We start from the raw sequence: 22,893 nt of genomic DNA on the forward strand, positions 1-22,893 counted from the left end.
TCTTTAGAGCTTGTTAATTTTCATTTTAATCAAGAAAATCTATTTCTAAATCCAGGATTGATAAAAGCTCCTAGACTGTTCCTCCTGCTGCAATAGCGCCTTTGCTGTTTACCAGGGCTAAGCCCACATAGATACTTGTGGAGAAAATGCAAAAGCAGCAGAGATGAACTAGTAGGTGACAGGGAAGTGAGGACAAGGGCAGGAGCAGGGGGAGGTGCATGAACCATCAGCCATCACTTGAGAAGGGAGAACTGAAAAGTGCCACTTGGCTCAGATTAACCCCCAGAATGGTTCCCAGCACAGGGTAAGCACCAGGAAATACAACTGCAGACATGGGAGGTGGTGCTCATCTTTGCTCCTGTTTAATTTCAGTCAGATATTAAACATTTATAAATTTTTTATACAACAAAACAAGAACATGCAAAGTTACAAATGTAGAAAATATAAATTACATGCATATTTCAAAGACCTGTTAATGGTGTCCACTTTGGATTCTTATACAAAACGATTCAGTGCACATTGCAAGCCTAAGGACCACGCAAAAGGGTTTCCCACATATTAAGTATTCAGTACCTTACAAAAGTTAATGCATTAGACACTTCAGATGTTAACTGCTCTAAACAAAACTCCTAAATCTGTCCTATGCAATATATATTTTATATACATATATATTTTTACATAGAATACTCACAAAGTGCAAGCCAATAATAACATTGCAGAAAAGTAATACATATCTGCTAGGTGACAATATCAAACAATTCAGGGAATAATTTTACTTTAATTAATGTTAACAGAATTTCTTTTTCCACTTCAAATCAATCATATTTCTGTCATCTCCAATGTAAGATATTTTTTAGATTGTCTCCCTATTCTTTGATTCAAGAGCCAATTACAGAAGCTATGAACTTGACCTAATTCTGGTTTTTGACAATTATGAGACAGAAATAAAGAAATGCAAGCAGTTCTTTTCTTTGTACACTGACCATTTTCTTAATTACATCATCCTCTATGATGATGGTGCTTTCACAACTGCAGCTCTCCGGTATGTCAAAATCATTCTGGTTTCTAGGTAAATGGACAAAGGAGATTTGCCTTCAGTGTCTAGAAGGCAATTTACTTTTCTGCTGCCTTAATTACCTATAGTTTAAAGAAAGGAATGCCACGCATAGGTCCTTTAAACAAAAACGGGAGGTTGCCTCCAAGGGCACCATTCCCAAACATTAGATTTTAAGTCCCAGAAGCCTTTCAAATATGTTACAGTTATGTTCACTGTGAATATGTCCTCTAGCCAGAGGTTTAGTGTTGTACCGATATTTACTCTTGATGAACAGCTGCTGTGTAGCCCTTACTGTGAAAAGTAAAACATTGCCCCAGTTCTCCGTAGATACAGAGCTCATGCTCCAGTGGGCCAAGCCGGTGTCCTGAGAGCTAACAATTTCTAGGATTTTTTTTTGAATGAGTATCATGCGGCCTCCTAACAAACTTGGCAGAAATGTTGCTGGGTTTTCTTAAAATGGAAAATATCTCTAAATAGCTATGAAATCTCTGCTAAGACAGGGCATTAGTATACTGAGCTCTAGCCGCTGAAGGAGCCAGAGGTATCCAGGCAAAGGTATTTGAGACTGTTCTGAGATTTGTTTTAGCCTCAACCTGCTGCACTAAGTCCAAAAATAAGTCCAGATTAACCAATGGTTATTTGCTGTTATACTTTTACTGGCCCGGCATTAGCAACGGCCCATGATGAACTCAATCAAAGGGGGCTTGACTAGCATCTCAGGTCTACTCTATATTTCCCAGTGCCCAACAGTGCCAAGGGTATTGATTAGCCTATCAGGGACAAAGAGAGAAGCAAGAATGAGACACCACCACTAAAAGGGCTGCAGATGGATACTCCCTCCCTCAACCTGGAAAAAGATTAGAAAGATGGTGAAAACAGGAAGACCTTCCTCATCCCACTATCAGGAAGATGAGGAAAGAAATCAGGAGGATCACAGGCGGGGAGGAGAAGAGGACCATGCTCGATCCTCTCTGATAATAGGCCTGTGATTCCTTCTCGTACTGGGTGATACACATCTGCTCAACCACGCGCTCCATCATCTTAACGTCGGTCTCGGTGAAGTTCTCCCCTTTGGTGGTGGTGGTGACTGTGTGCTGCTTAATCGTGATATTGACGCAGTCGTGCACAAAGTTGTTCTGGTTGCTGTACTGATCCACAGGCCTGTAGTACACTTGGTTGGGGTAACGGTACATGTTTTCACGATAGTAACGGTCCTCATAGTCATTGCCAAAATGTATGAGGGGCCTGCTCATGGCACTTCCCAGCATGTAGCCGCCAAGGCCCCCCACCACTGCCCCAGCTGCTGCAGCACCAGCCATGTGCTTCATGCTGGTTTTTGGCTTACTGGGCTTGTGCCACTGATTGTGGGTGCCACCTCCTTGACCCCAGCCACCACCATGAGGCTGTCCCCAGCCGCCACCATGGGGTTGCCCCCAGCCACCACCATGAGGCTGCCCCCAGCCACCACCACCCTGGGGTGGGTAGCGGTTGCCTCCAGGGCTGCCCTGCCCCGGGTATCGGCTGCCTCCAGTGTTCCATCCTCCAGGCTTCGGGCGCTTCTTGCAGAGGCCCAGGTCACTCCATGTGGCCACAAAGACAACCAGCATCCAGCAGCCAAGGTTCGCCATAATGACTGTTCTGTAAAATGAAGAGGAGAATGTCAGAGTCCCATATTTATGTTGAAACTACTAAATGTTTGGTGCATAATGAATGAGTACATAGCAATGGCATCAGCTGCTCAAGTGAAACGCTGTTCCTGCCCTGTACTTCTCTGAAGCACTTAGGACAAAAGCAAAGGTAAGAAAAGCGTGAACACAACTCTTTCTCCTGCTCCAAGGACAAATCTGACCCTAAGTTATGGACTTGATGAATGAGTTTTAGTTCATTATTTAATATTTTATGAGCGATTTATTTTCTTCTAACTTTTGTACTAAAACAACAAATAAATCAAACATCCAGAATGACAGTTTATGACCCTTTGGAGAATGTATATTCATCAAATTAAAAATCTCTTTTCAAATTAAAGATCTCATTTACCCTGGATACTTAGCTCCCAAAGCAGAGACCTATGACAATAGTAAAATGATTGCTAAATAGTACCTGCTGTACCCTAGGTCAAATCATAGGTTCCAAATCATCACTGTGTGCCATAAAACCTAAAATGGCATATACTGTAAATGGCATATACTGTAACACTGAAGTTAGTCTTGTCCTCAGTGCTGGGATAATCTGCAATTTTTTTCCCTCTCTCTTTCCCCTTTTTTATTTTTATTTTTTAAAAAAACAATACCTAGCTTGTTGAGATATAATTCACATACCATATAATCTACCATATACCACGTACAGTTCAATCGTTTTTAGGACATTAAATGAAATGTGCAACAATAACAGTTGTCAATTTTAGAACATTTTTGTGAATTCAGAAACCCCTTACCTTTAACTATCACCCAATTAGCTGCAAATTCTTTTAAAAATTAGAAAATTATTTTTCATCTCCTTCAGAGCTAATGACTGAATTGGATAATATTCGTAAAAAGAATTATCAAATAAATAAATTAACATCCTGTTTATGTTTCTACTAACATTATTGAAATGGGAAGTTTTGCCTTGGTGGTCATAAGCAAATCAAATATATATTTGAAAGTTAAAAAATAAAAAATATATTTGAAAGTTACAAGCAGAGTTGGTCATGCCAGTTAGGGTTTTTGGAGGCTCTTTTAGGTGGGGGTCTGTGGAGCAGGTTCTTTGCAGGCCTGCTTCCTTGATGTAGGTCCCATGATCTCATGAGGCCCAGCTCTTGGCCTCCCTGCTACTCACACACCCCAGGAATTCAAACTAGGGCACCATCCCCTCAGTCAGTAACGTTCAATCTAAAGGGCTTTTATGTCAGCACCTTCTCCATTCACTCCAATGGGTGACAAATCCAGCCAAAGCTCTAGAGTGACTGAATTTTCTCTCTCACAGCATACACTGGATCTATCAGCAAATCTCAGCAGCTCTACCTTGAAAATCAATCCTAAGCACCTCAGCTTCTCACATTTTCCAACATGACCATCTTATTCGGTGCCTCCATCACTTCTCACCTGATTCCTTCAACAGCCTCCCAACCAGCCTACCTGCTCCTCCTCTGGCTGCCTTTGAGTGCTCTCCTCTTAATATGCGGGTCACATTGTGCCACTTCCCTTGTCCCTCAGTGAGGCGCCTTTGTACTCTGGATAAAACACAAGGTCGTGGCCATGCTGGCTGGGCCCCACGTGACCTGGTTCAGGCCTCCCACTGCCCCTCAAACCTGACAAGCACGTCCTGTCTCAGGGCTGTTGCCCTTGCTGTTCTCTGGGCCTAGAAGGCTTTTCTTCCAGCTACTCATGTGGCTCAAGTTTGCTCAGTGGGGCTCTTCCCATCACTCTACCTAAAATAGCACCCCTAGCCCACCCCCTTTCCCGGTTTCATTATTCTCTGGAGCAGTTACAGCTACTTGAGATATTATGTTATTTATTGTGTGCTTATTGTTCATATTCTCCACGGGAGTGCAGGCTCCTTGAGGGCAGGGGTTTGGTTTTGTTCACAGCAGTGTTCCTAGACACAGTGCTTGACCCATAGACTTGCAAAATAAATGCTGGACAAATGAATGAGTGGGAAAACACATGTTATAAAGTATAAGGAATAATCAAACTAAATATTAAATATTTATAATGAATATGCAAAGAGAACCATATTTATAAATGTATAAAATAGTATTTTTGACAATGGCCAGCTAACGTTTTCAATTCAGTTAAATAAGTATTTATTTTATGTGCCAGCTACTACAGTAGACTCTGGCTGGCTGGAGATATTACCTGAAATGGGCAAGATGGGAGGAAGAGGAAACTGCAGGGAATGACACTGAGTCGGGCTTTGAACGTGCCTCATTTAAAGCTGTAAGAGTTAAGGATCTATGAGCTCTTAGATACACCTGAACAGGCGAGGACATGGCATAGTGAGAGAAGCTCAGAGGAGAAGAACCAGGCACAGAAGGTGGGTGGGGCCAGACAACTCTGGAGTGGAGATGGGTGGTGAGAAAGGACGCTGGCATGTCTGGAGGCCTATTCATCTAAGATACTCTCTGTCACGAGTCAGGTAGTGGCCTAGTCCTCTGGCATATTTCAAGATATCCTATTAAGTATATGGTAATGGTCAATACCTGTTTATTACTAAGAAGAACGCTAAGAATACACTCAGAAACACAACAGGGACATCCATTGTCATGGGACTCAAGGTGCTGTCCAAGGCCATATGCAAAGAAGGAACAGGTGTAAGAATGGCAAGAAAAGTGCTCTGGCTGACAGTATTTGCAATTAGTGCGATCAGGCACATAGAAAATCCAACAGAATAACAGGAGTAACATGAGAACCAATGCTAGAGTGCAAGGTTATGGGACTGAAGGTCAGCCTACAAGAATCAACAGCATTCCTCTACACTATTAATAACTGACCAGAAGAAAATACAGATATTCAAAGTAACAATCAAACTGTAAAGTGTCTAGGAACTGACTTAACTAAGAAAAGACTTCCGATGGGTGAAAAATTTTAACTCTAATACAGAGAACATAGAAGATGATCTGAAAAAATGGAGAGGCATTCCATGGTCTTGATTGCAATAACTCAGTATTATAAAGATGTCCATTATCCTCAAATGTACTGGTAGTTTCATTTTTTTTTTTTTGAGATGGAGTTTTGCTCTTGTTGCACAGGCTGGAGTGCAATGGCATGATCTTGGCTCACCGCAACCTCCGCCTCCTGGGTTCAAGTGATTCTCCTGCCTCAGCCTCCCTAGTAGCTGGAATTAAAGGCATGCACCACCACACCCGGCTCATTTTGTATTTTTAGTAGAGACAGGGTTTCTCCATGTTGGTCAGGCTGGTCTTGAACTCCCAACCTCAGGTGATCCGCCCGCCTCGGCCTCCCAAAGTGCGGGGATTACAGGTGTGAGCCACCACGCCCGGCCTGTACTGGTACTTTCAATAAAATGCCAGTTAAAATTCCAGGTGGATTTTTTGAGAAGTTCAGTAAACTTATATGGGGAAGAAAATGTCCATGAATAACAAGGTCAACCTTAAAAGAAAAAGTGTAAAGAGGAAGGAATCTGCCAAAGCAGACAAGAAATCACTACAAAACCACAGTGATAAAGACTGGATGGTAAAACTCAGGAATAGCTGGAGAGACCAAAGGAAACAGAAAAGCAAGTTGAGAGAGAAACCCACGTAGATACACTTTAGCAGGGACTTGATGTGTGCTGACGTGGGCACCACAAATCAATAAAGAAGGAAGGTTTCATGCTTCTGGGAAACAAGAAAAAGAAAACTAGATCCCTAACTACATAGAAAAGTGAACTCTAGATGGATCGAAGACTTACATGTAAAAGGTACAAGTATGGCGCTAGAAGAAGAAAATATTGGCAAATATCTTTGTGACCTGGAGGAATGGGGGAAGAACTTTTTAAACACAAAGCACAAACCATAAGTCTAATAATTGATGGATTTGATTACATCCTCAAAAACCTAAAGACGGAAATACCATTCGACCCAGCAATCTCATCACTAGGTATATATCCAAAGGAATATAAATCATTCTATTACAAAGACACATACATGTATATGTTCATTGCAACACTATCCACAATAGCAAAGACGTGGAATCAACCTAAATGCCCATCAATGATAGACTGGATAATGAAAATGTGGTACATATATGCCATTGAATACTATGCAGCCCCAGAAAAGAATGAGATCATGTTCTTTGCAGGGATGTGTATGGAACTGGAAGCCATTATCCTTAGCAAACTGACACAGGAATAGAAAACCAAATTCTACATGTTCTCATTTATAAGTGGGAGCTAAATGATGAGAACACATGGACATATGGAGAGGAACAACACACACCAAGGCCTATCGGAGGGTTGGGGGACGGAGAGGATCAGGAAAAATAACTAGTGGGTACTAGGCTTAGTACCTGAGTGATGAAATTATCTGTATGACAAACCCCCGTGACACAAGTTTACCTATGTAACAAACCTGCACTTGTGCCCTTGAACTTAAAAATTAAAAAAAAATTAAAATTTAAAGATTCTTATTCAACACGATAAAGCTGACTCTGGACAAAGTTAATAGAAAGAATACACAATGGTAAAAGGGACTTAAAATCAACAGAGGATTCATTTCTAGAACTTGCAAGGAATTCTAACAGAGCAGTAAGAGACAGTAATTCCAACAGAAAAAATGGCCAAAAGATATAATTGATAATTTACCTAAGAGAGAAACCCAAAAGGATAGAAAAAGATAATAAAAATCATTAAGAATATAATAAAACTGAAACAAAAATGATATAACATTCACGCTTATCATGATAGCACAAAAAAAAATTTTTTAAGGAAGTTGAAAAATATGAGGATTTGGAACCTAAATGGCTATCAGAGGAACGTGGATAATACAACTGAATACAAGAAGTGAAATAAAGTAAATGATTATTCAACTCAAAAAGAAGAAAACAGAAAACTTCAAAATAAACTGTCATAGTTATAAATTAATAATAGAGATGAAAATCTCTATTTAATTTATAAATAATTTAATAAATAAAACCCAGAAAAATGTAGAATTTCTAAATAAAATTAAGAGTTATTTGAAAATGCAACACACACACACATCCCTAGAAAACATCTCTATAAGGGGAAATAGCCTTAGAGAATGCTTTAAAAGGATTATAAATTACTATATACAACTTTCCTTAATGAATAAAAATATTTCTGAAATGGATTGTCTTTCTGTTAAGATATAAATTATAAAAATCAACTTTAGAATTAATTCATTTAACAAATATTTATGGAATAACTAGTATGTGCCAGTTTATTTTTGTTGTTGTTGTTTCTTTTCTGGTAGAGATGGGGTCTTGCTATGTTGCCCAGGCTTGTCTCAAACTTCTGGGCTCAAGAGATCTTCCCACCTTGGCCTCCCAAAGTGCTGAGATTACAGGTGTGAGCCACGATGCCCAACCAGTATGTGTCAGCTTAAAAAAAAATAGAAGACTAGAACTGACCAATAATCATAGAAGAAATGGAGAAAAAAACTGTCAAAAATTATACACTGTAATATAACACTTACAGTACCATAACCCTTTTTTTTTTTTTTTTTTAGACAGGGGCTCACCCAGGCCAAAGTATAGTGGCATGATCTCAGCTCTCTGCAACCTCCACCCAATGGGCTCAAGTGATCCTCCTGAGTAGCTGGGACCACAAGTATGTACCACCAAGCCTGGTTATTTTTTGTATTTTTAGTAGTGATGGGGTCTCACCATGTTGCCCAGGCTGGTCTCGAACTCCTGGGTTCAACCAGTCTGCATGCCTCAGCCTCCCAAAGTGCTGGGATTATAAGTGTGAGCCACAGCTATATATAGGTGACCCACAACACATTATTGTGCCACCATGCCTGGCACAATAATTTATTGATTAGCTTAACACATACTTTAAGTGTCAGAATTCTAAGGATCAAGAATTGTGCTAGGGGCTGAGGACACAGTTTGGAATAAGATACTTAGCTTGGTGGGCTTAAGAACAAAAAGGAGATCAAATCTGTGGAGCCCCATGAGACAGCGGCAGGTGGACTGCTGAGACTAGGGAAGTGGTGAGGGTCAGATCATGAGGGCCTCATGGGCCACAGAGAGAAATGTCTATCTTCTTCTGAAAGCAGTGGGGAGCCATTAAAGGGTCTTAGTAGGACAGTAACATCATAAAATTGTTTTTTTTTTAAAAGCTCAGCTCAAGCCTGTAATCCTAGCACTTTGGGAAGCTCAGACAGGAGGATTGCTTGAGCCTAGGAGCTCGAGACCAGCCTGGGCAACATGGCGAAAACCCATGTCTACAAAACATTTTTTCTTAAATAGAAGAAAATTTAGTGGGACAAGAAAGGGAATGGAGAGGCCAGTTAAGAAACTACTGCAGGAAGATGGTGGCGTGGCCTGGGATGGAGTCCATGCAGCTGGCAGGCTGTGAATAAATGAGACATATTTTACAGAAAGAGCCAGTAAGACTTGCTGGTTGAGTGGATGGAGGAGTGAGAGTTGCCCGGGTCTGGGGCTTCCATAACCAGGGAGATGGCGGTGATGCCATCTACTGAAATAGGACAAACTGGTGGAGGGTCATGCTTGGGAAAGAAAACCAAGAGTTTCAGTATGGACATGTAAACTTTGCCACATATATGAGACATCCAAGTGGGAGTATGAATTCAGGCAATTGTTATAGGAATCTGTAACTCAGTAGAGCTAAACATTTGGGCATCTTCACCTGAGATGCAGTATTTAGAGCCAATGAGATAAAGGGCCAAGATTCAAATGCTAGTATGCAGGTGGGCACACTTAGCCACCCTGCTATGGCACCCTCCTCTCACACAGGTGCCAAAATCCAAAAAAATAGCACCCAACTTATTTTAACAGTTTAGTAAAAGAAGAATACATTATGACCACTATGGATTATTTTAGGAATACAAGACTGGTTGAAAATCAGGAACTCTATTAATAGGTTAGGAAGAAAAAAAGATTTTTTTCTTCAGATGTTGAAGTTTTCAATGAAAATCAGTATCATTCCTAAATTTTTGAAAATTTAAGCTATTTTTAAAACATTTCTATAGAACTGGAAGGATAGTCTCTTTCCATCATAAAGAAATGCTGTCACAAACACAAAGCCCAAAATATCGTAATTTTAAGAGGAAAGGCATTCCCATTAATGTGGTGAACAATAATCTACTGCTTTTATGCTATTAGGTTGTTCTATAAATTCATCTAGGTATAATTTTTTTACTTGGAAAATTCAGGAAAATCTCAAAAAATGTCTTGGAATAAATATGTGAGCTTAACAGGGTGGTAGTTTTTCAAATCAACAAATCAAAACTCAGTGAGTCCCTAAATCAGTTGTAGTTAAACATTTCATGGGGAAAAACATTCATCCACAATGGCAGTAAAAATTGAAAATATCTAGGATTTAACCTGAAAATAAATAGTAGGAAAGCTACAAAATTTTACTGAGACATAAAAGAAGACTGGAAAAAGAGAAAGACATACAACTTTTTTTGTTCTGGAAACCAGTATTGAAAGATACCAAGTCACCAGCAAATAATCCATAAAGTAAACACAATTTCAGTCAGCATTCAAAGGTAATTTTATAACCCCTTGTTTGCTTTGGATCTCTTAGATTTTTGGACACGTGATTTAGAAAGAAAATAAATAACGAAGCATCAGACTTACACTTCACTTAAACCAAATGGATCTAAACAGACAAATACAGGACATTCCATCCAACAGCTGCAGAGCACACATTCTTCTCAACAGCACATGGAGCATTCTCCAGGATAGATCATATGTTAGGTAATAAAACAAGTCTTAACAAACTTAATTAGACTGAAATCATATCAAGTTTCTTTTCTAAGCATGATGGTATAAAACTAGAAATTAATAACAGGAGAAACCAGCATTATCCTGATGTCAAAGTCCCACAAAAATATACAAGAAAATGGCAGTATAGGCCAATATCCCTGATGAACATAGGTGCAAAAATTCTTAACAAAATTCTAGCAAAGTAAATTCAACAGCTCATAAAAAGATCATTTACTATGATAAAGTGGGACTCATCCCAGGGATGCAAGGATGGTTCAACATACACAAATCAATAAGTGTGATACATCACAGTAACAGAATGAGACAATAACCATACTATCATTTCAATAGATGCAGAAAAAGCATATGACAAAATTCAACATTCTTTCATGATAAAAACTCTCAATGAATTAGGTATAGAAGGATTGTACCTCAACACAATAAAGGCCACATATGACAAGGTCACAGCTAACATCATACTTAATGGTGAAAAATTGAGAGCTTTTCCTCTTAGATCTGAAATGAGACAAGGATGCCACCTTCGCTGAATTTTAGGATTGTTTGTTCTATTTCTGTGAAGAATGTCATTGGTATTCTGATAGGGATTCTATTGAATCTGTAGACCACTTTGGGTAGCATGGACATTTTAACAATATTAATTATTCCCCCATGAGCACATTCTATCTTTCTATTTGTGTCTCCTTCAATTTCTTTCATTGGTGTTTTATAGTTTTCAGTGTACAGATCTTTCACCTTCTGGGCTAAATTTATTCTGAAATATTTTATTTTGTAGCTGTTGTAAATGGAACTTTATTTTTATTTCTTTCCAGATAGTTCACTATTGGCATATAGAAACACTACTGAATTTTGTATGTTAATTTTGTATCCTGCAACTTTACTAAATTTATTAGTTCTAATGGTTTTCTGGTGGAGTCTTTATGGTTTTATAAGTATAAAATCATGTGATCTCCAAATAGGAGCAATTTAACTTTTTCCTTTCAAATTTGGATGTTCTTTATTTCTTTCTCTTGTCTAACCATCCTGGCTAGAACTTCCAGTACTATATGTTGAATAGAACTGGTGTGTGTGAGCATTCTTATCTTGTTTCGGATCTTAGAGGAAAAGCTCTCTTTCTAATTTTGTACACAATACATATAATCTTATCTGTCAAATTAAAAAATAAATAAATTTGAAAAAGAATTCAAAAGGGATTTTAAAAGACATTATGAAATTATACTCAAAACTTAAAAGACTGAAGAAAACTTTTAATGAGAAGATAATCCAGGGTGCACTTGACCTGCCAGGTGTCAGAGTACAAAGCTACAATAAGATCACATGGCATTGGTGCATGAGCAGAATGGCAAAACAATGGAACTAGAGAGAGGGTACAAAAAAATCCATAAATTACCCCATTCATCTTATCCCCATTTATAGATGGGGAGTGAGAGTCAGAGCTGGTAAGAACTTATCCCAAGGTTGTAACTGCCCAAGGTGTTGGAGCTGAGATCCAAATATAGCCACCAAAGCCTTCCAGCCCATATAACACATTACAACTTGAAGCTTAATTAGTTACATTGGGAAGGGGCAAATGTCAAACAGTCCCCAACCTTCAACCCGTAGTGTCCCTTGTCTTTTCTGAGCTAAGTAAATTCCCTTGTTATATTTTAATTTTTTTGAGGTCCATAAAGAACTTGATGTAAGCTGAAAAAAAATTTTGCACAAAAATTATGGGTAGTGGTTTCTCACTGGCACCCAGAAGCCGCAAACTGAATAGAGCAAGGGGTCCCCAACCTGGTCCATCATCAAAATTACCTGAGGAGCTTTTAAAAAACAACATTGCTGGAACCCATCCCAAGCCAGTCAGAGAGTGCCTAGCGATGGGAGACAGGCTTTGGGAATCTATAAAAGCTTCTCAGGGAATTGGCACCCGCGATCAGGCTTCACTGCTAGGTCTCAGGGGTCTAATCTTCAACATTTATAATGCTTTTCATTGAAGGGTTACTGCCCTTAAAGTGATCACACAATACTGTAACAGTTTAACTAGAATGCAGTTGGAGAAAAAGGACCGGTTAACACATTGAGAAAAAAAATTCTCCCAGCCGTGAGAATTGCTGCACACACAATTCACTTAGGAGTTATTTTATAATGCTGTAGCCATCACTGGGTTAGATACAGACATGTTTTGAATGTTTAATATGCAGCAGTTCACAGCGGATATAGTTGCCTTGGAAGAAGATATAAGATCTGAAAAGGGAGAATGGACAAAGTAAGTTAAAACTGAAGTTTAGAGAATGTTTTACCTTGGTTTGGCTAGTTGGTTGAGAGCCATGTTCAGGGTCAATGTGGTGCAGAAACTTCTGTTATATTATTATTGTTATTTCATTACATTATTTTTAAAATGGCTGCTCCCTTACATAATTCAGAATAATTCTAAAAATCTGTGGCCATTTCTCTGCAAAATTAAACTGATTTTACAAGAAATGATGATGCAGTTGAGGTGTGAGTTACACAGATGGACCCAAGTGGCCTCTGGATCAAGAGCTTGTGATCACAGCCTTTCCTGACCCTCATTTTCTGGGACAGTTGGTGACTTCCAACCTTTCTAAGACCACAGAGGTTCTGCAGGATATGTACAATCTGTTGTGGCTCAGCTAAACTAGATTTGTGTCTCCAGGAAGACAGAAAGCTTAGACATGGCTGAAATTGTTCAGTTTTGAAAAATATTCAGGAGTCCTTAAAAACAACGACAGCAAAAAACTAGAATTGATAAATGAATCTAAGAACTGATTCTTAAAAATAACCCAATATATAAATTACTAAATCATTAATCAACTAAAAAAATGGAACAATATTTGAAAAAGGAAACAAGGTTGGCTAAAAATCTTTTATTCTAAGTAGCAAATATAACAATCTCTCCTTTCTCTTACACACAGAAAACTGTGGGTCCACTTCATTTAAAAAATTAAAACCTGTTGAACTATTTTTTAAATGTCCTTATTTAGTGATAGCAATATATTCACCAAAAGAAAATTAAGATCACCTATAATTTCAATGAAAACGTCCATTTTCTGTGCTTTTTCTTTCAGATTTTTCACATATGCGTTCATGTTAGAGTAAGCAGGTGCAGTTTAGTAACCCACTTTTTTACTTACCAGTTTTTCCCCACATATCACAGGCTCCAAAATCATGATTTTTGATGGTTACGTAATGTTTATTTCAGTTTATCTGTCATAATTTTCTTAGCTACTGCCCTGGTGTTATACATTTAGACTGTTTTCCAGCTGTTCTAATTTTAGATCATTCTGCTGGGAATATGTGACTGTTTTTTTGTTTGTTTGTTTCTTCTACTGCAGGTAAATTCTCAGGAGTGGGGTTTCTAGGTCACAGCTTCCAACTTCTTAATGCATCACCAGATTGCTTTACAAAAGGTTTGTACTGGTTCAAAATGCCCCAAATAACGCATACATACAGACGCAGAAAGTAGCTATCATTTCCTCCATTCTATGAATGGACAAAAGGAGGATCAGGAAATTAGGTAGCCTGTCCAAAGTCACAAAATTGACTGTAGAACCATCTTTGTGACCTCAAAGCCCTGCCACCTCCCCGGACACTTGAAAATGCCAAGTTTTGGGCAACCTTCCAGCAAGGGTTGCTGTTACTATTATTTTTGTTGTTTTAATAAATGTAAAATGATAACCCAAACATGCTCTAATTTGCATTTTATTGTGTAAATTATTCATCATTTTGTCATTTATCTATTATAATCTTAATATTTTCCTTTCAGTGTGGAAGATTTGTGTTAGATACAAATAACATACAAATCACATCCTACCTCTCTGCCTGCTTTCCCCCTTACTGGTTAGCTTTTTTTCACTGTAAGACCTTCTCAATGCTTGTGTAAGTAAAATTGCTTCTTTCCACTGGTGATTTTTTCCTCTCTTCTACAAATCTAAGAGCGTTGTTGATTTTTTCAGAGGTTTAACATATTCACCCAATTTCCTGTTCCTATGTTTTTGACAATTATATTTGTAAAAATCCTTAATCCTTTTCTACCAGGAGTTTTTCCTAAGGAAACGGGAAACATCTCAAATGTTCCGAGATGGGGAACTACTAATTAAACCGTGATGATCTAAGAACAAGAAAATAACGCAGCCATGAAGATTCTCAGCATTATGGCAGTGAAACTGCACTGTGTTGTGTGAGAATCTGGAGGCTAGGAAACAAAAACAGGGAGCTGTGGCTTTGCGATGGCGAAGATGGATGTGACGGTGGTGGAAATACGAGGTTAAAAAAAAAAATCTATTCCTACAGCCACTACAAAGAGAAGAGCAAAAAATTCCTTAAAAAGTACAGTAAACATGGATTTCTCCCCATTGTTTAATAACGAAACGCGAAGGCGCCTGCTGCGCAGGTGGGGAGGCCGGTGACCCAAGGGTCGTCATTCGAGGCTGGTTGTTCCTTGGAGCCCCCCATGGCCAGTGTTCTCCCTCCAGGGGTCTGGGAGGAATACGACTGGTCAAGCTGGGGTCCGCCGTCGCACCTGGGGCCAGGCCGCAGACCTGCAGCTCCTCTCTCCCTGCCATGGGCGAACAGAAGGTGGCGCCTCCCTGGACCCCGCCCCCGCCGAGGCCTGAGGCCCCGCCCCCGCACGCCCGCGTGGGCCCCTTCCTCAGGCGGTAGCGGCGGTGGCGACGGCTGCACGGCTGCGGCCTCCTTCGGAGAAGCTCCGGTCGCGAGGATGAAGGGCGGGGACGCCTCCCGGGAGGAGCGCTGCGGCTGCGACGGTAGGGACCGAGGCGCCCCGGAACTGCCCCGGCGGGCGTCCCTCTTTCCATCCCCCCAAACACCCTCTGGGCATCGCGGAAGCGCCAGGCCTTGCTGGGGGGCGTCCCGGGCCCCGATTCCGGCCTTCGAGGGGCGGCCAACGGGCGGAGAGCGCGAGCCCCGCGGCCCCCAGGCGCCCCTCCTCGCCCCGCGCCCTGCGGAGCCCGCTGGCGGCCCTCCCGGCGTTCCCTGGCCGCCGGCGATAGCCCGCTGGGCCGGACCCACGCGGGGTACAAGGGGGCTGAGACACCCCGGCGCCACCGACTTCCCTACCGGGGCTCCGCCAGCTCCCCCAGCCCCCACGCGGAGTAAAGGGAGCTTTCCTAACCTGAAAAGTGAAGCCGAGCCGCCTCACCCGAGCCAAGACCAGCGCACCCGGGCAGGCCCGAGACGCGTCACGCGCCCGCGGGGCAGCCCCGGGCCCCTCCTCACTGGGGTTCGGACCCTGCCCGGCCGGGCATCCTTGTGCGTGGGACCCGAGGCCCGGGGTCCTCACTCGGCCCCCGCAGCTCCCCTGCCCCCGCCCGAGTTTCCCCCACCCCGGGTGTTTACCTGTCTTGGTCGTGAGGAGAGGAGAAGCTCGCGGCGCCGCGGCTGTCAGCTACTGGCGCGGAGGGCGGGCGACTCGCGGAGCCGAGGGGGAGGGATACGGGGCGGGGAAGGGAGGCGGCGGCGCTCGCGGGCGGAGGTCGGCGCGGGGACCAATTGTAGCGCGGCCCGGCGCACACTCGGTGCCCACGGCGGGCGGCCGGCCGAGGTTTAAGTTAAAGGGTGCAGCGCTGCCAAGCAGGGCCGGGAATGAGTCACCAGAAAAAACGAGTTGAGATTCGCTTGAACACTTGCATCAGTTGATACCGCCTGCGGGTGCCATCGCTCCCTGACGTGGCTCATTGACTGTAAAAATCATCTTTAATTGGAAATTCGGCCCAAAGCTCCAGCTCCCCGTTACATAATAGAGAACTCGAGAAAATGAAAGTCTCGGGAATGAAGAAGAAATTTCTGGAACTTTTGCAACCAGAAATTTCTAAAGAGGAAAACAAAAATTTTGCTTACCCTAGATTGAGATTAATATTTATGAATTTTCACATAAACTCTTTAATTTTGAGGCGTAGAAAGGATACTGACCATCACCTGTTCCTTCGTTCATTCACTTTCTACTCCTTATTCTAGGCAAGAGGTTATTTAGGTGGTGATATTAACAAATGAGAAAAATGCACTCCGTTTAAAAACCCCTCTTTGCACATTACCTGAGGTATCTTCTATGAAACAGGGTGGTGTGTTCTTGCCCAGGATTCCTGCTGACAACTTAGAGAAAGATTTGTCTGATTTTAAAGGACGGCGAGGGATGAAGTGATAGAAGGACAGGAGTTCGAGGGAGGGGGATTTTATAAATTATAACCCAAATTGGACACTTTTAAGAGTGAAATGGGCATAAACCAGGCCTGCCCTGGGGAAAATAGGACATCTAGTCTCCTCGATTTTGGGTGAGAGGTTTAGGAAGCATGTAAGGAAAGAGATTTAAGAATGTTGACAGCCAGGTGCAGTGGCTCAGGCCTGTAATCCCAGCACTTTGAGAGGCCAAGGCAGGAAGATCGCTTGAGCTCAGGAGTTTGAGACCAAAGTGGGCAACATAGTGAGACCCCATTTCTACAAAAAAATTTAAAAAATTAGCTCTGAACAGTGGCACAGGCCTGTAGTCTCAGCTACTGGGGAGGCTGAGGTGGGAGGGTTGCTTGAGCCCAGGAGGTAGATTCTAGGCTGCAGTGAGCTGTAATCGTGCCACTGCACTCCAGCCTGGGCCACAGGGCTACAGACCAAGACCCTGTCTCACTCTCTCTCTTAAAAAAAACAAAAACAAAAAAACAAAAAAAACTGAGGCTCCATTGCTCCATTGTAAATATATTTGCATTAAATATTTGCATCTCAGGACAATCACTGTCACTCAAGTTGCAGGGGAGGAGGGACAAATGGCAAGAGACAGGAGAAGCCAGGAGAATGCACAGAGGAGAGCTGCTGTAAACAGTGCCTGGGCCATGTTTATGTGAGTGTGGGTGAGCACTTGGAAGGTCTGCTGGGAAAGGGCAACGGGAGGCCTGGAAAGTGCTGCCTTTGGAGGGAGCTGACTCAGTGCAACAGGGAGGACTGGATTGTGGCCAGTTAGAATGAGCACTAGGCAGCGAGGCCATTTTACAACCTATCAGTCTTATGTAATGCTTAGGTTGACATCGCATTCAGAGCCTTACCTCCTTTCCTGGCTCACTGGGAGATGAACTTGGCAGGCAGCACAGCATCTCTTTGAGTCTCCTAGAGGCTCAGGGGCTGCAGGGAGGACAGAACCGGGTGGGAGGACGGAGCTGGGGTGGGGCTGGAAGTGGGTGACCAGATCAGCCTAGACAAGGGGCTGGCTGCCCACTGGTAGAAGGCGCTCTGTGAAGCTTGATTCCAAGACGCTAAAACCCATCTTTTCCTCAAAAGAATCGTATGTTCTGGTGGACTGCTTTCTTCTCATCAGGAAAGGGCTCAAATGGCCTGGGATTTTTTGGAGGGGAAGAATTGGGGAACCAAAGAGGATTGCCTTATGACCTATTCTGGTTATTACTGATGTGCTGCAAATACCCCACAACTTAGGTGGTTTAAACCAACTACCATTTTATTATGCCAACGGATTGTTTAAGCCAGGGAGCTGGACAGGCACAGCGGGAACTTGATTCTGCCCCATTATGTTTGGGGTGTCAGTTGAGAAGACTCTAAGTCTAGGGGTGCCTTGATAGCTGGGAGTTGCAGTCATCTGAAGCCTATGCACTTGCCTGAGTGGCACCTGGGCTGGGAGGACTTGAAGATCAGATGTGCTGACTGCGGTGCCTACCTGTGGCTTCTCTCTGTGGCCTGATTTCCTCATGGCTTGGTGGTCTCGGCTTGGATGGACTTCTTATGTGGTGGCTCAGGACTCCAAGTGTGAGAGTTTCAGCAAACAAGAAGCTGCAATGCCACTTCCCAGCTGGGCTTGGAAGTCATGTAGCGTCACTTCCACTGTATGCTGTTGACATAATAGTTATATAGCCCCCTTGCCGGGCGCAGTGGCTCATGCCTGTAATCCCAGCACTTTGGGAGGCCAAGGTTGGTGGATCACCTGACGTCAGGAGTTCAAGATCAGCCTGGGCAACATGGTGAAACCCCGCCTCTATTAAAAATACAAAAATTAGCCAAGCATGGTGGTGTGTGCCTGTAATCCCAGCTACTCAGGAGGCTGAGGCAGGAGAATTGCTAGAACCTGGGAGGCGGAGGTTGCAGTGAGCCAAGATGGCACCATTGCACTTCAGCCTGGGCAATAGAGTGAGACTCTGTCTCAAAAAAAAAAAAAAAAAAAGGAAGTCTTATAGCCCCCAGATTCAAGGACAGAGGACACAGAGTCCACTCCTCAACGGGAGGAATATCAAAGACCTTGTTGCCATTTTTAAAAGCTGCCACAATGGGGTTGATGGTCTGGCCTATGGATTCTTAGGAGTTTTCACTGACTTCATGAACCACTCCAAGAGTGGACAACCCACAGGAAGTGGCTATTCAAATGGCCCTGCATAATTCTTAATTCCAGACTCACTCCCATTGCCTCTCCCATGACCACAACCACCCATATCTCACTATAAACAGTAAAGGTCATTTTCCGGACTGAGTGGGGAGTGGGGTGTAGGGTTTGTCCTTGGAGGTCAAACCCTATTGTGTTTGCCCACGGAGCCCGATTGTGCTGAGGTTCACAGCACCATCAGATCATTCTTTGGAAGTCTCTTTTCCCATCTCCTGTGTCCTGGCTGAAAGTGATTTGACCACATCATGTAGATCCTCCTCAGCAAGTAAGGAGAAGCTAAAGAAGTTAGAATCTGAATTCATCTTATCACAACAGAAGAATTATTTCCTCCGCTTTATTGAGCACCTAGTGTGAATTAAATAGTTATAGTCTCTGACCTCAGACCTCAGAGAGGATATAGGAAGCCATACAGAAAGTGACCATAGGGCCTGACAGCCCATGACAGATGTTTGGGTTTTAATAATTAAATATGATAGGAAGCCCTTGAAGATTTAAGAAGGGGAATGATGCGACATGATTTACTTTCTTCTTTTTTTTTTTTTTTAGACAGGGTCTTACTCTGTTGCCCAGGCTGGAGTGCCGTGGGATGATCTCAGCTCACTACAACCTCTGCCTCCTGGGCTTAAGCTATCCTCTTACCTCAGTCTCCCGAGTAGCTGGGACCACAGGCGTAAGCCACCATGCCTGGCTGATTTTTGTGTTTGTTTTAGAGACAGGGTCCTGCTATGTTGTCCAGGTTGGTCTCAAACTCCTGAGCTCAAGCAATCCGCTTATCTCAGCCTCTCAAAGTGCTGGGATCACAGGCGTGAGCCACTATGCTTCGCCTGATTTACCTTCTTAAAAGTCCACTCTGGTGGTTTTGTGGGCATGAGCAGTACCTGGGTGGAGACTTTTGCAGTGGACCGGGGAGAGAAAATTGTGGCTTGGCCTATAGTGGTAATAGAGGACAGATTCATGACAATTTAGAGATAGACCCACTACATGTACTGTTGCTAATGAGGTAAGGAGTTGGGGAAAAGAAGGACTCATGGATGACTTAAGTTTTTTAATAAACAACTGGGGGAATGGTGGAGCTATTTTCTTAAATGGAAAAAAATGGATGGCGACCAGATTTTAGAGGAAACATCTGGAGTTCCTTCCTTCCATTTGGACATGTTGAATTTGAGATGGCTGTGCAATCCCCAGATGGGTGCTGAAGATACATATTTAGAAGTTGTCAGCATATAGATGATTTCCAGTCACGGGCTTAGATGACATCATCATGGGAGAAAATGTAGCCAGAGAAAAGAAAGGAATCAGGACTTCATCATGAGGAATGCCGACAGTTTCGGATTAGTCCTTCTCAATCTCTAGTGTGCATCACCTGGAAGGCTTGGTTGAAACAGATTGCTGCCTCGCCCCTCCCCGCCCAGAGATTTGATTCAGCAGGTCTGGGATGGGGTCCAAGAATCTGCGTTTCTAACAAGTTCTTAGGTGATGCTGATGCTGCTGGTCCAGAGACCACACTTTGAACCAGAGGAAGAGACTGAGAAGGGACAGCCAGTGAAGTAGGAGGGTCCTGGAAGCTGAGAGGAGGGTGTTTTGAGAAGGCAGAGCCAGCTATTGAGAGGCCAAGTCATGTGAAGACAGGGGAGTGCTCACTGGATTTGGTGACATGGAGGTTTTTGGGGACTTGAGGAGAGCAGTTTCGATGGACTGGTGGGAGCAGAAGCAAATTGAAGAGGGAATGGAAGGTGAGGGAGTGGCGACGACACTTCTGAGTTTTACCTTGTGGGAGCAGAGGAGTGGGCAGGAGCTGGAGGAGAGGGTGGACGTTAGAGAGGGTGTTTTGAACTCCAATACTGGAGGGTCCTTTTCGGGTCGGAGTACATTCAGTGGCATATTTATGTCCTCACAGAGCTCGTTTCTTCCCTCTTTCCACTCTGCCCTACCCAAGCTGGTGATGACGGCTGTAGCAATTTGAGGCATCACATGGCATAGCACTTCAGACAGAGGAAGAAAACAGCTAGCCTGTTTGTGTGGTCTTCTCTTAGGCGTGAGGAATGTTTTCTCTAAAGATGTGAATCATGAATTTAAGGAGAAGCTATTGCACTGTTGCTGCACAGAGTGGTTCCTGTCACCCCTCCCTTTAAAAGCATTCAGTGCTTCCTTAATGGCTAGATTTCAATGTCTGCAGTTCACATTTACCGTCAAGGTCTCTGTGAAACATTTCTAATGATGCCTCTTTCTCTCTCTTTCTCTTTGCATCTTCCCGGGCAGAAGTGCTGCAGAACCGCTTGTCCTCCTTTAATTGCCTTGCTGAAGGTCCACTTAAGTAGTTCTCTCAGCCCTGAATTTCTTGACCCTACTTCTCTTCTGTGGAGTTCTGGCTCTGATGCGTCCTTTTCTCTGAAATCCTTCCATATATTCTCATCAAAAGTCAGCTGCCTTCCTTCTAGCTCCAGTAGCAACTGGCTTGTATCATCCAGTCCCATTCTAAACTGCTTTATTATTTAAAAATTTATTATTGACCGGGTGCAGTGACTCACGCCTGTAATCCCAGCACTTTGGGAGGCTGAAGCGGGTGGATCACCTGAGGTCAAGAGTTCGAGACCAGCCTGGCCAACATGGTGAAACCCCCGTCTCTACTAAAAATACAAAAATTAGCTGGGCATGGTGGTACGCACTGTAATCCCAGCTGCTTGGGAGGCTGAGGCAGGAGAATCACTTGAACCCAGGAGGCAGAGGTTGCAGTGAGCCAACACTGTGCCACTGCACTCCAGCCTGGGCGACAGAACAAGACTCCATCTCAAAAAAAATATCATTATTTAGAGCCCTGTTGGTCTTTAACTAGACTATAAATTCCTTGGGAGATGACCCTGAGTGCTTTGCCCGGAAAAATCAGTTAAATGGTATGTGGGGCTACCTCTCCCATCCACTCACATTGCTCTTCTTCCTATTTTCTCCTTGGTATCTAAAAAAATTTCCTTTTCTCTTTCTAACCATGTCTAACTGTCTAGGCAGGTGTGAGGTGTCTCAGTTACCTGATACAATTTCAGTGTCACCTGGAAACTTGTGCTGCACTTGGGCCCTCCTCCGCTGGACTTCCTCTGGATCATAGCTTTTATGAAATGGTCTGATTTTTTTCTGATCTTCTTTGTTTCCACCCTGGGCTTGGCTTCTGACTTTGTTTTTCTGGGAGCCAGAACCTTCCTGTGTCTTTACTGGCAGTTCCTGAGGCAATGGTAATTTTCTTGTCCCCAATACCAGTGAACGATCAGCAGCTACCCTCATTCAGCCCCTTCCTCGGTGTGTGCCTAAAAGGTTTCTTTTTATGTAGATTCTGCATAAGGCATATCAGTGTGATTCAGATTGATACAACCAAGGGAGGGGATACCACGTGGGGACAGGCTTTTCCTTTCATGCTTTATTAGACCCATGAGGTAGGTAAAAGCTTTATAATGCACTTCAATGCCTGGTAGGATTCATATCGCCCATTACTTTCTGTTTGTTTCAGAATATTTTCTGACTTTTTTGTTTTCTTAGATGGAGTCTTGCTCTGTCACCCAGGCTGGAGTGCAGTGGCACAATCTCACTGCAACCTCCACCTTCTGGGTTCAAGTGATTCTTCTGCCTTAGTCTCCCAAGTAGCTGGGACTGCAGGCATGCACCACTATGCCCAGCTAATTTTTGTATTTTTAGTAGAAACTGGGTTTCACCATATTGCTCAGGCTGGTCTCGAACTCCTGACCTCAAATGATCTGCCTTCCCCGGCCTCCGAAAGTGCTAGGATTACAGGCATGAGCCACTGTGCCCAGCCCGATATTCTTGTTTATTTCTTTCCAGATTAATTTTGTAATCTTGTCAAATTCCACGATACCTATGGTTGGGAATTTTTATTGAAATGGCATTGCCCTTAAGAACAAATTTGTGAAGAATTGTCATCTTTATGTAAAATGTATTGCTCCTATATCCAGGAAATAATACAAATGTTTACTCAGGTGGTTTTGTGTACCTCCCAAGAGAGTTGTGGCAGATGCTGTCAATACCTTGTC

General features: G+C 42.9%; 1 protein-coding gene across 1 annotated transcript; it reads right to left on the bottom strand.

The window, feature by feature from the left end:
• Positions 1 to 338: 338 nt before the first annotated feature.
• On the bottom strand, positions 339 to 16,019 carry PRNP (prion protein (Kanno blood group)). The gene is made up of 2 exons (XM_008019068.3): positions 15,829 to 16,019; positions 339 to 2,695 (listed from the first exon to the last, which is right to left on the bottom strand). Exon 2 carries the CDS (start codon positions 2,683 to 2,685, stop codon positions 1,948 to 1,950), a length of 738 nt encoding a protein of 245 aa, XP_008017259.1. The 5' UTR covers positions 2,686 to 2,695; positions 15,829 to 16,019; the 3' UTR covers positions 339 to 1,947.
• Positions 16,020 to 22,893: the final 6,874 nt, after the last annotated feature.

This window comes from Chlorocebus sabaeus, chromosome 2 (genome assembly GCF_047675955.1).
Source record: "Chlorocebus sabaeus isolate Y175 chromosome 2, mChlSab1.0.hap1, whole genome shotgun sequence".
Taxonomy (NCBI): domain Eukaryota; kingdom Metazoa; phylum Chordata; class Mammalia; order Primates; family Cercopithecidae; genus Chlorocebus; species Chlorocebus sabaeus.